This window comes from Notolepis coatsorum, assembly GCF_963971535.1.
Source record: "Notolepis coatsorum genome assembly, chromosome: 2".
NCBI classification, from domain to species: Eukaryota; Metazoa; Chordata; class Actinopteri; order Aulopiformes; family Paralepididae; genus Notolepis; species Notolepis coatsorum.
In genome coordinates, this window is record NC_140166.1 from 222,930,276 (window position 1) to 222,944,952 (window position 14,677).

The following is a 14,677-nucleotide window of genomic DNA, read 5'->3' on the forward strand; positions in this document are numbered from 1 at the left end:
ATACCTGTTGGGGTGTGCTAGGTGTCTATATATACCTGTTATGATGTGCTAGGTGTCTATATATACCTGTTATGATGTGCTAGGTGTCTATATATACCTGTTAGGGTGTGCTAGGTGTCTATATATACCTGTTAGGGTGTGCTAGGTGTCTATATATACCTGTTGGGGTGTGCTAGGTGTCTATATATACCTGTTAGGGTGTGCTAGGTGTCTATATATATATATATCTGTTAGGGTGTGCTAGGTGTCTATATATACCTGTTATGATGTGCTAGGTGTCTATATATACCTGTTAGGGTGTGCTAGGTGTCTATATATACCTGTTGGGGTGTGCTAGGTGTCTATATATATCTGTTATGGTGTGCTAGGTGTCTATATATATCTGTTATGGTGTGCTAGGTGTCTATATATACCTGTTGGGGTGTGCTAGGTGTCTATATATACCTGTTAGGGTGTGCTAGGTGTCTATATATATATATATATCTGTTAGGGTGTGCTAGGTGTCTATATATACCTGTTATGATGTGCTAGGTGTCTATATATACCTGTTAGGGTGTGCTAGGTGTCTATATATACCTGTTGGGGTGTGCTAGGTGTCTATATATATCTGTTATGGTGTGCTAGGTGTCTATATATACCTGTTAGGGTGTGCTAGGTGTCTATATATACCTGTTAGGGTGTGCTAGGTGTCTATATATATATATATCTGTTAGGGTGTGCTAGGTGTCTATATATATATATATATATATATCTGTTAGGGTGTGCTAGGTGTCTATATATATCTGTTAGGGTGTGCTAGGTGTCTATATATATCTGTTAGGGTGTGCTAGGTGTCTATATATACCTGTTAGGGTGTGCTAGGTGTCTATATATATCTGTTAGGGTGTGCTAGGTGTCTATATATATATCTGTTAGGGTGTGCTAGGTGTCTATATATATCTGTTAGGGTGTGCTAGGTGTCTATATATATCTGTTAGGGTGTGCTAGGTGTCTATATATATACCTGTTAGGGTGTGCTAGGTGTCTATATACCTGTTGGTGAGGAGGCGCGCGGCTGCGTTCTGCACCAGTTGTAGGCGGCGGAGGAGGGACTTGTTGATGCCCGTGTACAGAGCATTGCAGTAGTACCTGTTAGGGTGTGCTAGGTGTCTATATATATCTGTTAGGGTGTGCTAGGTGTCTATATATACCTGTTAGGGTGTGCTAGGTGTCTATATATACCTGTTGGGGTGTGCTAGGTGTCTATATATACCTGTTGGGGTGTGCTAGGTGTCTATATATACCTGTTGGGGTGTGCTAGGTGTCTATATATACCTGTTAGGGTGTGCTAGGTGTCTATATATACCTGTTGGGGTGTGCTAGGTGTCTATATATACCTGTTGGGGTGTGCTAGGTGTTCTATATATACCTGTTGGGGTGTGCTAGGTGTTCTATATATACCTGTTGGGGTGTGCTAGGTGTCTATATATACCTGTTGGGGTGTGCTAGGTGTTCTATATATACCTGTTGGGGTGTGCTAGGTGTTCTATATATACCTGTTGGGGTGTGCTAGGTGTTGCAGTTTGGCTCCAGTCTCCTGCAGACTCTCTATCTTCACTCGGTGGTTCTCCAGCTCCTTGTCCAGGGCGTCCAGCCTCCTCAGAAGCCCCTCCGCGGCCTCCTCACTCCTCCCATAGTCCCTGACCTCCAGGCCTCCTCTCTGCTCGTCCAGCCACAGCTCCAGCTCTGACACCTGGAGAGGAGGAGCACCATACAGGCGGCAACCAGGATCACATACATTTCAATATATATTTCAATATTCAAATCAGTTGAAGGATAATACTGTCCGCTGCGTTTATTAAAACAGAGATCAAAACAAGATTATATCATTTCAACAGATATGTATGTATCTTATTTTTCTCATAGTGGGAGGTTAAATAGTCTTTTTGTTTTTACCAACTGGCATTAACACACATACTTATTGTGTTCAGAAATGGTATAGCGATTAAGACCCCTGTCTGAGTCAGACCCACAAGTCACTCCTTCTGGCCTTTGAGTCCCGTACTCTTCCTCCCTCTCAACTTTAGAAAAAAGACCACCCACTCTCCTTAAAAAAGAGGTGCGTATCTCCATTATGGGTATATTCTAAGCATATATTAAGTAAAAGAGGTGCGTATCTTCATTCTGGGTATATATTTAGTATATATTAAGTATATATTAAGTAAAAGAGGTGCGTATCTCCATTATGGGTATATTATAAGTATATATTAAGTAAAAGAGGTGCGTATCTCCATTATGGGTATATATTTAGTATATATTAAGTAAAAGAGGTGCTTATCTCCATCAGTATCTTATACCTCAGTGTGGAAGGTGTGTATCTTTGTTGAGAGTCACAGCCAGCGTGACCCAGCATTTGCCATCCCATTCCCCCTCACAGACGTTATTAGGAGAGTGACCTCTGTGCCTACTTTCTTTGAATGAATGAATGAATGAATGAATGAATGAATGAATGAATGAATGAATGAATGAATGAATGAATGAATGAATGAATGAATGAATGAATGAAAACTTTATTTAACAGATTGCAGAATGGGTACAATACAGTACGGCTCAATACATACAATTGTTAAGGGGATGCAGACCAGAGAAAGACGATTGTCTTGTTTACATCAGGGTCCCCCATTTTCGATTCATATCTTTCACCGTTGATGATATGATTAAAGAACATGTATTATCTTGTATATCACAGCAGTGCAATTGTTCCGTTCTCTGTTACTGCTGTGTGCTGCAGGATGCCCTCCCCCGGTCAGGGCACGTTCCAAATGGCAGAATGAGGAGCTCTTACAAGGACAGTTACGCTCTGTGCCTACACTACGTTCTTTCACTGTGTGTATAAACGTATAACTAAAATGACCAGTATATGTTGATTGCACATGTTAAACAAACTAGAAAGTATAATCAATACTTAGTATACTTACATACTATATACTGCCAAGCAGGAAGGCTTGCATCAGTATTATCTTTCCCTCCCTTGTGTATGACCTTGTAAGCCTGCTAGCCTGCTCCGGTCGGTGCCCCAGGACCCTATAAACCGATTTGTGCTGATTGGTTGCTATGACCTTATCTCGGAAGAAGAGTTATTGCTGTCTCACTTTACAAACAGTTCGACCTCCGGTCGCGCCCAAGAATCCTAAAATGCAGCTCACTGATTGGTGCAACAGAGGCTTAACCCTTTACTATCACACTACCGAGGGTCGCTGCACGATGCTGTACGTGTGTTTAAAACACAACAGGTGATGATTAAACTTAAACATGATTAAGTATATGTTTATTGTATATGCCTGTATTGTACCTGTATATATATATCTGTATATATCTGTATATATCTATAGCTTACAGGCTATCCCTCCTAAGACCAGTCTCCCTCACTAGCATGCTGATGAGGCCGGGGACCAGTGCGAAAGCACATGACATTGATGAGAGGGATCCTAGGGGAATTCTGAAGTACAGTAATCTGTTTCAGTTAAACTGTTACTTTTACTTTTTCAAGTTACTAACCATTGGAGTAGCGATAAGCCAATGGCAAGACACAGTTGAAAGAAGGAGTGTTTATCTTTGCTTGCAATATGACGCTACGGAACTGTGTATAAAAAGTAATGTTTGCGCATGAAAAGTTCTTCGGCTTGCTTTTGTGACTTTTTTATCTCCATTTCAAAGTCGTGCGGTGTATTGGGACTTGAATATGGATGTTTTAAATGTGAGCTTTTCCCTATGATGGCGAGCACTTTCTTGTCTGTTTAGATTTGAAGAGCTGTGCTTGGCTCTTAGCTCACCTTTTGTGATGATTTTTAAACCATAGAGGTTTTATTGTTCTTCAGGCAAAAGATGTTGACTTCGACTTTGATGATTTTTTATATCCGTGCTTTGTTATTTTCCTGGATTGGATCTTTCCAAGACAGTATTATTGTAATAACTTTTTCTAATTAAACCAAACTTTGTTAAATACTTTTATTCAACTCTTGGACCGTGTTATTTTACGAGCTCCATCATGATCTTTCAAAACGCTGGCCACGCCTTGCTTTCATCTGAGGTAAGCGGGATGGAATTGATTGGAATCAATATGTCCTGGTAGCCTGATTACAGATTCAATCAATTGCTGGTTACTGCTTCTAGCTAAAGTTATACCAATGACTATTCAGTAATTCTTACGTCTGTACCCGGGCTGGAGTCAAAAGTAGGGCTCTGATGCGGATACCCTTGTATTGAGCGTGTTTTCGACCTGGTCTTATGGAAATGATTATTAATATTATACACTAATATTACACTATTATTAATAGTCCTACCTATTAAATAGTATTGCTGTGAATATGACTATTCAATGAAAGGAGTTTTCCCAAGCAGACATTCTGTTTATTACAAACAATGAAGAGGTTAACAACTCTTCTAAGTTTATATTTCATATGAAATGGATAAAACTAACCAGTGACTATGAAATAAGAATTAAATAAAATACAAACTTGGCCACTTCCATGAAGAATTAAGCCAATCTCCTGGAAGGGATTCCAAGCAAGCACCAGAGACTCTGTGTCAGCCGGTACATGAGATTTATCCAGCGGCCTTGAGATTCTTCACAACAGGACGCTGTGGTGAGGGGTAACAAGGCTAGTGGTCCATGGACTTGTTGAACTAATCAGAGGTTCTGTGGCTTAATACATGGCGTGATTAGGATTGGGAATTGACTCGAGAACTTGGCGAGTTTGGCACCTCGCTGAGGGATATCGAGCGGCCACAGGGTTTTATCTCGAATCGGTGTTGAGATAGATAGAGACACCTGTAGCTCTTAACAATCTTATACCTGACTCAGGAAGGTGTGTATCTTATACCTCACTCAGGAAGGTGTGTATCTTATACCTCAGTGTGGAAGGTGTGTATCTTATACCTCAGTGTGGAAGGTGTGTATCTTATACCTCAGTGTGGAAGGTGTGTATCTTATACCTCAGTGTGGAAGGTGTGTATCTTATACCTCAGTCAGGAAGGTGTGTATCTTATACCTCAGTGTGGAAGGTGTGTATCTTATACCTCAGTGTGGAAGGTGTGTATCTTATACCTCAGTGTGGAAGGTGTGTATCTTATACCTCAGTGTGGAAGGTGTGTATCTTATACCTCAGTCAGGAAGGTGTGTATCTTATACCTCAGTCAGGAAGGTGTGTATCTTATACCTCAGTGTGGAAGGTGTGTATCTTATACCTCAGTGTGGAAGGTGTGTATCTTATACCTCAGTCAGGAAGGTGTGTATCTTATACCTCAGTCAGGAAGGTGTGTATCTTATACCTCAGTGTGGAAGGTGTGTATCTTATACCTCAGTCAGGAAGGTGTGTATCTTATACCTCAGTGTGGAAGGTGTGTATCTTATACCTCAGTGTGGAAGGTGTGTATCTTATACCTCAGTGTGGAAGGTGTGTATCTTATACCTCAGTGTGATAGGTGTGTATCTTATACCTCAGTGTGGAAGGTGTGTATCTTATACCTCAGTGTGGAAGGTGTGTATCTTATACCTCAGTCAGGAAGGTGTGTATCTTATACCTCAGTGTGGAAGGTGTGTATCTTATACCTCAGTGTGGAAGGTGTGTATCTTATACATCAGTGTGGAAGGTGTGTATCTTATACCTCACTCAGGAAGGTGTGTATCTTATACCTCAGTGTGGAAGGTGTGTATCTTATACCTCAGTCAGGAAGGTGTGTATCTTATACCTCAGTCAGGAAGGTGTGTATCTTATACCTCAGTGTGGAAGGTGTGTATCTTATACCTCAGTCAGGAAGGTGTGTATCTTATACCTCAGTGTGGAAGGTGTGTATCTTATACCTCAGTGTGGAAGGTGTGTATCTTATACCTCAGTGTGGAAGGTGTGTATCTTATACCTCAGTGTGGAAGGTGTGTATCTTATACCTCAGTGTGGAAGGTGTGTATCTTATACCTCAGTGTGGAAGGTGTGTATCTTATACCTCAGTGTGGAAGGTGTGTATCTTATACCTCAGTCAGGAAGGTGTGTATCTTATACCTGAGTCAGGAAGGTGTGTATCTTATACCTCAGTCAGGAAGGTGTGTATCCTCAGAGCCTCCCGCAGCAGTCTGCCCTTGGTCTCTGCCTCTCTCTTCAGCTCCTCGAACATCTTCCTCAGCTCGGCCAGACGCTCACTGATCTCATGAGAGGCGAAGTGACGTCCTCTCACCTGTGCAGTCAGGGGGTACAGAACGTCAGTAATCCACCGTGTGGTCGCGACAGGACGCAGAGCCCCGGCGGCTCATCGGCTATGGGGTCAATTCATGAGAATCACCTGCTATTTGATCACAATCATATTTAATCATATTATGTTACAACAGAACAATATCAAGATTCAAGATTCAAAAGGTGTATTTGTCACATACATACCGGGGCATACAGTGATTGAATGCGGGTGGCCATGCCCGCTTTGATTGTGCAATGATACTAAATAATAAAATAGACATAATAAACAGGTAATAAAATAGACATGATCAAATAGACATGATCAAATAGACATGTTAAAGTCCTGAGATAATGCAATTCAATGTTAGCTACGAATTAAGGCACTGGGTCCTATGTACACTACTATACAATATACAGTTTTTTACGCAATATCCTTACGCTATACTTGCTATTTCTAAACTACACTATACAAGAACCACAACAGTTCTTTCCTTAAAGTGACTTTTATTTTCCTCGTTCCTCCTTTCCATTGTATTTAAAGTGAACGTTTGTGTGTGAGTGAATGCAGAATGTGTGTTGTGTGTGTGTGTATGTGTGTGCTCATGTGTACTTGTGTGTGGAGAGTATATATGGTTAACATATATGGTTTTAAGAAAAAGATGATTATTTAAAAGATACATTTTGGTAAGTAATAGGGCTGTACTGAATATAATTGTATTTCTTTTTCTTCCTCACATTTGAATGTTCCGTTGAGGTTTTCCACAGGTGTTTGAATGCTTGCTGTGACGTCAAGTTCAAGTTTCTTTATTAGTTGTCATACAGAAGTACAGAATACTTTTATAAAAATGCTTCTTTCTGTTATGCTCCAGAGACTGTGCTAGACAAAAGGATAAGTATAAAATAAAATAAGTATAGCAAGTATAAAATAGAAGTCACGTACGTAGACACAAGTGTTCAGTATGTACATATGTACAATGTTCAATCCAGAGTAGAAGTAACTGAGTTACCATACAATATATTATACAATATACTAATTACAATATACTATATAGTGCAAAGCAGAAATGGGATGAGGTACAATTTAGGTACAATTTACAGTAAGGTGTACTGAGGTATGGGTTGTAGTGCAAATTCTTTGCCAATAAATATAAAGTGTGTTTAGGTGTTCTAAAGTGTGTAGAGTGGGTGCTGCAGTGAGTTGTTTGTTTAAAGTGAGTGTGTGCGTGTGGATGTGTGTGCTGTGAGTGCTTTTGATGGTTGTTGCATAGTGTTATTGTTTATTGAGCAACCTGATGGCCTGGGGATAGAAGCTTCTACTGAGTCTTTCTGTGCTTGCCATGAGACTCTGGTATCGCTTGCCTGACCGCAGCAGTTCAAAGAGGCAGTTGTTTGGGTGGCTGGAGTCTTTGATAAATATCTTAGCCTTACCCATGCACCGCTTGTTGTAAATGTTCTGGAGGGTGGGAAGCCCCCCTCCAATTGTGCGTTCGGCGAACGTGCCACTCTCTGTAGTCTGCTGCGGTCTTGTGCGATGCTATTCCCAAACCAGGAGGTGATATTGATTTTATTTTATTTTATTTTATTGATGGATTAAAAACGCACAACAAGGATCCAAAGGATAACATGAGAAAGAGTAAAACCCTTATTTCCGTCATGGTCCCAGGGCTGTTAGGCCACAACAAAAACACGACAATAACACAAAACACATACATTTAAAACATTAGAAGACTAACCTATCGCTAAAATTGTATACCCCACAATATCTAAAAACTGATTGGAAACCCATTCAAACTATAGGGGGCTATTCCTCTACTCTATCCATGAGCCACTTCCTGACGCTTAAGAATTAAAGTTGTTGGCCAAGACAATGCAAGTTTTCTATGCTACTACTAGGGCTGTCTTAAATACTTCGAAGCTTCGTTCGATGGGCATGGGATTCGAATATGAAAATAAAATTAGAATATATAAAAAAATATATAATAATGTATATATATATATATTTTTTTTGTTGTTGTGCTAAATCAACTCTGCCTCTCTTTGTTAACTACAACAAGCAATGCTGTTTGTTATTTAAGATGAGGTCGGACTCAGCACTGACAGATTTGTGTTCATTGTGCTGCTTTTATAAAGCCTCAAATGATGGCTTACAATATTTCATGAAAGCAAAGTGTTTCGTTTGTCTAAGATTTAAAAAGGTTTACACTTTACAGCACTGACAAACAGGGACGTGCACAGGACTTTAGAGGGGCAGGTGCTCAAAGGCTGAAAAGGGCACTGGGCCTGTGCTATTTTTGGGGGTCCTTTTTGGGCGGGGAGGGGCCTTTTTATGCTTTTTGGGGTTTTTTAGTGATCAAATATTGAATATTGAACTATAATAATCAGTGCAGAAGCTCACTTATCCTTTAAAGACACTTTTACCACTGACTTAAAAGGCCCATACATCTCCATAAATGTTCAGGGGGGAGGGAATAAGTGCTTACCCTACAGACCCCAAGTCTGTTAGGACAGCAGACTCGGTTGGCACTGCTCAAAACTTACCTTTTTAAAATAGCTTTTAAATGAATTATTATCTTTATTTCATTGTCTTATTTTTCTTTATTTCTATACATTTTACTTAAACATTTTATTATAATTTATATCATTGTTTTATGTAGTTTTTTTATCATTTTATTTGTTCTGTTTTAATGTCAACATATTTAAATTATTCAAATTACACAAATTAATTTGTGATGTCACAGTATGATGTCATAATCAAACACTCTAGAACATTTGTGATGTCACAGTATGATATCATAATCAAACATTCTAGAACATTTGTGATGTCACAGTATGATGTCATAATAGAACATTCTAGAACATTTGTGATGTCACAGTATGTCATAATAGAACATTCTAGAACATTTGTGTACAGTATATATTCAACAATTCTCTCAGAAGATCTCAGATCTCAGAAGACCAAGTGAAGATATCACTTGGTGTTTCCGGCTACTTGTCTGTAAGCTTGAATATATTCTGTAGATACAATTTAAAATCCCTACATGGAAAAGGAAACAATGTCCTGTACAATCCTTAATGAGCTGCGTCTGGAGGGAAGGCTCTGTGATGTGGTTATTAAAGTCAACAGCACTGAGTTGAATGCCCACAAGGGCCTCCTATGTGACTGCAGTGACTATTTCAGGTAAGTTTAGCTTGGTTCAGGTTAGCTTGGTTCTGTTAGCTTGGTTCAGGTTAGCTTGGTTAGTAAACAGATACCATACTGTACTTTTACTGTAAACAGATACTATACTGTACTTCTACTGTAAACAGATACTATACTGTACTTCTACTGTAAACAGATAATATACTGTACTTCTAATGTAAAAAGATTTGCCGTTAGTCAACTATTAGTCGACTATAAAAAAAAAGAAAAAAAAGTATAATATATATATCTATTTTTTTATCATTCCATTTGGGCTGTGGGGGGTGCTTAATGTCTGAAGGAGTCGACTGAAGGCTTCTTGTCCTCTGCAAAAGCATGCAATTGGTCCACTGATGGATACATCTTGATATTTTTCTAGTCTAGTGTGTTCATTAGATGGGTGAAATCCTCTTTCAGTGCCTCTGTGCCTGTTTTCTTAGGCAGTTGGCCTCTGGTATGCGTGCCATTAGCGTTAGCCACGCTTCTAAGAGGTTGGCAGTCGACTGCGGCTCCTTTCGACCAATTAGTCGACTATTCGACTAATAGGGGTCAGCCCTAATTACTACACAGGACAGAATGTTGCTTACTGTTTACTCATCAGATATCTCTATACTCTGCGTCCCACAGAGCCCTCTTCACTCGCTGGAGCGACTCAGAGAAAGCAGTCTACACTATCCCTGGGGTGTCCCCGGGTATGATGCAGCTCATCATAGAGTACGCCTACACACACTTTGTGCTGGTGACAGCAGAGAATGTGGAAGAGCTTCTGGTGGCTGCAGACCAGCTTCTTGTCACTGGCATAGTAGGAGCGTGCTCTGACTTCCTAGAAGGCCAGCTGTCTCTGGAAAACTGTGTCGGCATCTGGAGTTTCGCGGACATCGACTGCTGCCGTGACCTGATGCGCAAGGCCCATCTCTTCATCGTGTGCCACTTTGAGGAGATGTTGCACGTCTCACAGGAGTTTGTGGAGCTGTCCCTGCAGCAACTGGTGGACATCATAGAGAGGGATGACCTGAACGTGAAGAGCGAGGAGACGGTGTTCGAGGCCGTCCTCCGTTGGATCGACCACTCCCGTGAGGAGCGTAAAACACACATCCCTTTGCTGCTGCCCAAGGTAACTAATTGTATTACTGTGCATTACATTAAAACAACACTAGGTTCCCTAGTACAGTGGTTCTCAAACATTTGGGTCCAAACTGTTCCCTAGCAACAGAAACCGTCTACAACCGATGTCTAAGTTGTACCCGCTGTCTGCTTGTCTCTTCCCAGGTTCGCATGGGCTTGATGAGGCCTGACTACTTCAGGAGCAACGTCCAGAACAACCCTGTGGTGAAGGACAGCCACGACTGCAGGCCCCTCATCCTCAGCGTCCTGAACCCCCCTGGCTCCGACAGGCTCCCAAACCCCCTGACCCGCCCACGCCTGCCCCAGGAGGTCCTATTGGCCATCGGAGGCTGGGGTGGCAGCATGACCATTTGCATGGAGGCTTACGATATCCGAGCCGGTGGATGGATGGACATGAGTGTTGAGGCGGAGAGTCCCCGGGACTGCCACGCCACCGCTTATCTCCACGGTCTGGTCTACTGCATTGGCGGCCGGGACGGCTATGAGCATCTCAGCAGTGTGTGCAGGTTCAACCCCGTCACTCGCAGCTGGCTGCAGGCGGCTCCCATGCACTCACGCCGCATTAGGCTCAGCGTGGTCGCGTTGGACGGCTGTATCTACGCCATGGGAGGGCACGACGGACACGTGGAACTGAACACAGCCGAGCGCTATGAGCCTGAAACCAACCAGTGGACAGTGATCTCACCCATGCTGGAGCACAGGAGTCACGCCGGGGCAGCAGCCCTCCAGGGCAAGGTGGGTGGAATAAGGGACACAGGGTGCTAGATGAACACAAGGAACGTTAGATCAGAAATCATAAATGTCTTTATTGCCAAGTAAGCTTGCACATACAAAAGATGTGTCTGGGTCCTTTGGTGCATCAACATTAACAGACAATTAAAGTAGAATGAAATCAAATGGAATATATAAACTAAATTAGAATATTCTTTCTTAATACAGGTTTACATCTGTGGTGGCATCAATTTGGGCGAGCATCTGTTCACAGCTGAGTGCTACAGCCCAGACACCGACCAGTGGACTCTGATCGCCCCCATGAGCAGCAGGCGTATCGGAGTGGGAGTGGCTGCGTATGGAGGACAAGTCTATGCGGTAGGTGCACACGGAGACAAATGCTTTATACTAGATATTTCTATAGATATGTATCATTTGACTTGCAATGCTGCCGTGATGTCCTCATTTTCATAAGTGGATTAATACAGTGTCTGCCTGCCTGCCTGCCTGCCTGCCTGAGACACACACTAAAACATTCCTCTCATGTGTCCTGTCCTCAGGTGGGAGGGTGGGACCGTGGAAACTACCTGCGTAGCGCGGAGGCCTACAGCCCCTTGACTGACTCCTGGTGCGCCCTGCCCGCCATGCTCACCCCCCGCAGCGACTTTGGCATCGCGGTGTTGGACGACCTGCTCTTCGTGGTCGGAGGCTACAATGAATTCACCTCCATCTCCAACGTGGAGCGCTACGACCAGAGCAGCGATAGGTGGACTGTAGCCGAGGACATGAAGATCCAGCGCGGTGGCCTAAGCTGCTGCATAATGCATGGCCTGCCATTTAATATGAGCCAGTACGCTGCTCCCCGTGGAGGAGGAGGAGGAGGAGGAGGAGGAGGAGGAGGAGGAGGAGGAGGAGGAGGAGGAGGATGAGGAGCAGGAGGAGGAGGAAGAGGAGGAGCAGGAGGAGGAGGAGGAAGATGAGGAAGAGTAGGAGCAGGAGTAGCAGGAGGAGGAGGAGGAGGAAGAGTAGGAACGGGAGCAGGAGGAGGAGGAGGAAGAGGATGAGGAAGATGTGGAAGAGTAGGAGGAGGAGGATTAGGAGGAGGAGAAGGAGGAGGAGGAGGAGGAAGAGTAGGAGGAGGAGGAGGATTAGGAGGAGGAGTAGGAAGATGAGGAAGAGTAGGAGGAGGAGGAGGAGGCAGAGGCGGAGGAGGAAGAGGAGGAGGAAGAGGAGGAGGAGGAAGAGGAAGAGGAGGAGGAAGATGAGGAGGAGGAGGAGACATCCTGTGTAGGGTTTCATTGATAAATGTTTGATTACTACGAGCTGTCAGAAGCTAGCACGGCATAGTTCTGACAGCTGTCACTTGTGCTACTGCGAAATAAATGACACACGGCTTTGTGTTGTCAACTGATAGAAATTGTGCGTTTCTCTATTCCGACGATTTCTACAATATAATGTATATATAAATAACTGTCTTTTACTAGTACCTTACTACTATGTACTATGTTACTATCCGTATACTACTACCTACCATGCTAATATGTCTATTATACTATGCACTCAGGGTGTAACACTCAAGTTCAACACTATTTGACGAACAATGCCACTGACCATAAGCTGCCAGAGATGCACATCTCCTGCTGACCAGAAAACCACACACTTTTCTGATAGTGGGGTGCCTGGACACTCAGTAATTTCAAATGTATGCGAAAGTTTCGTTTTCACTTCTAATTTGAAGATAAGGATCTATAGAACAATTTGGGCTTGAGTGTCAAGAAACCAGTTGAATTTAATAAAAATGTATCCAAAATGGCCACGATCGAAATCATGAATTATTTAAAAACGTCTTAATGTTCACACAATTGCTGTGTAATATAATTTTGTATTGCTATTTTAAGTTAATACTGTGTGAGGAATCAACTGGAGTTCAAATATTGAGGTTTTGAATATTCTGGTATGGCAAAAATCAAAGATGTCTGCAATTTCTGTATTTATTTCGAATTACGCTTCATAACTTTCATTCTATTGAACCTAGAATGGTGATGTTGGTGCCTGTACCTAGGTTTTCATGAATGAGTAATTGAATAAAAATAAAATAAACATGATTGGAGCATATCTTATATGATATTTCACACAATGAGACAATAAATATGTGGAGAACTAGAGTTAGATATGAGAACTGTAAACAACAGTTGATTGTGAAGAACAAACGATGATTGTGAAGCAAACGATGATTGTGAAGAACGTCCTCATCACAAGAAAGGATCTGCATCTCAGCACCAATGTCAACGCCATGCCAAAGACCTGATGGAGGTGTTGCTGAGCAATGGGAATCCCTTTGAGGAGGGCAGTAAAGACCTGGTTACATTAGACAATAAGGTGTGTGAGTCTGCGGCTGCTGCCGTATCTGTCCATCAACTCGAGTCTATGGGACAAGAGCAGTACAACAATTTCAGGAAGTGCTTGAATCAAATGACAGACTTCTGACAGCACCGATCAAGTGAAATAACTTACTGTTGTTCCATGAGAAGAAAACACAGAAGAAGACAGCAAATAAGCTGAGAATGCAGCACTTCAAACATCATGCAGAGCTCTATGGGAAAGCTTTTATTGTGCTAGACACAATACACGTCAAGTAGAGATATTTCTGTTGACGAGGAGTTAGTTGCGCCAGGTGTAACAAGACATTTTCTCATTCCTGTCAAATAAGTTGTTAACAGATGGACAGTTCCCAGATGACAAGGATGTCTACATCACTGCAGGTGATCAAGTCCACCATGTTGGAAACAGTCCACCAATGGATCAATGCAACCATGAGGAAGCTGACACTCATGTCCTATAATACATCTCCTCCACGCCCTCCAAACATCATCACTTGGGAGGGTGCATACTGGAGATACAGATGTTTGTCATAATCCTTCTGACTAATTTCCATCACATCAAGCCACTAACAGATACACACCCACTCAGGGACGTGCACAGGACTTTAGAGGGGCAGGTGCTCAAAGGCTGAAAAAGGCACTATACCTGTGTGTGTTTTAACCGAGCGCGCGCACAAGCCCGATTTTTAAGGGCCCTTTTCGGGCGGGGGGCCCCCTTTTTATGCTTTTTGGGGGGTTTTGGTGATCAAATATTGAATATTGAACTATAATAATCAGTGCAGGAGCTCACTTATCCTTGAAAGACACTTTTATCACTGACTTAAAAGGCCCATACATCTCCATAAATGTTCAGGGGGGAGGGAATAAGTGCTTACCCTACAGACCCAAAAAAAGTGCTGTATATTCTGTATTGTTTAATATAAATGCATTTTTTATTCCAATCCCGATTTGTATTTGAGATTCCCAAATCCCATCGGACTTGACTTCTTCGTGTCCCTCAGTGAGTGTAATACCAGCATTCAACTGTATGCACCACAGCGGTTTCTATCATCATCATCATCACCACCCACGCTATG

General features: G+C 42.3%; 1 protein-coding gene across 1 annotated transcript in view; it reads right to left on the minus strand.

Annotated features, from left to right (window-relative positions):
- The window catches only part of sptbn5 (spectrin, beta, non-erythrocytic 5), a gene marked incomplete at both ends in the record, with an annotated part of 191,394 nt that overhangs the window by 16,136 nt on the left and 160,581 nt on the right, over nt 1–14,677 (minus strand). Inside the window, 2 exons of the mRNA XM_084308563.1 lie at nt 1,536–1,732; nt 6,067–6,210. Of these exons, the coding sequence (XP_084164689.1) occupies nt 1,536–1,732; nt 6,067–6,210 (341 nt within the window). The remainder of the gene's footprint in view (nt 1–1,535; nt 1,733–6,066; nt 6,211–14,677) is intronic.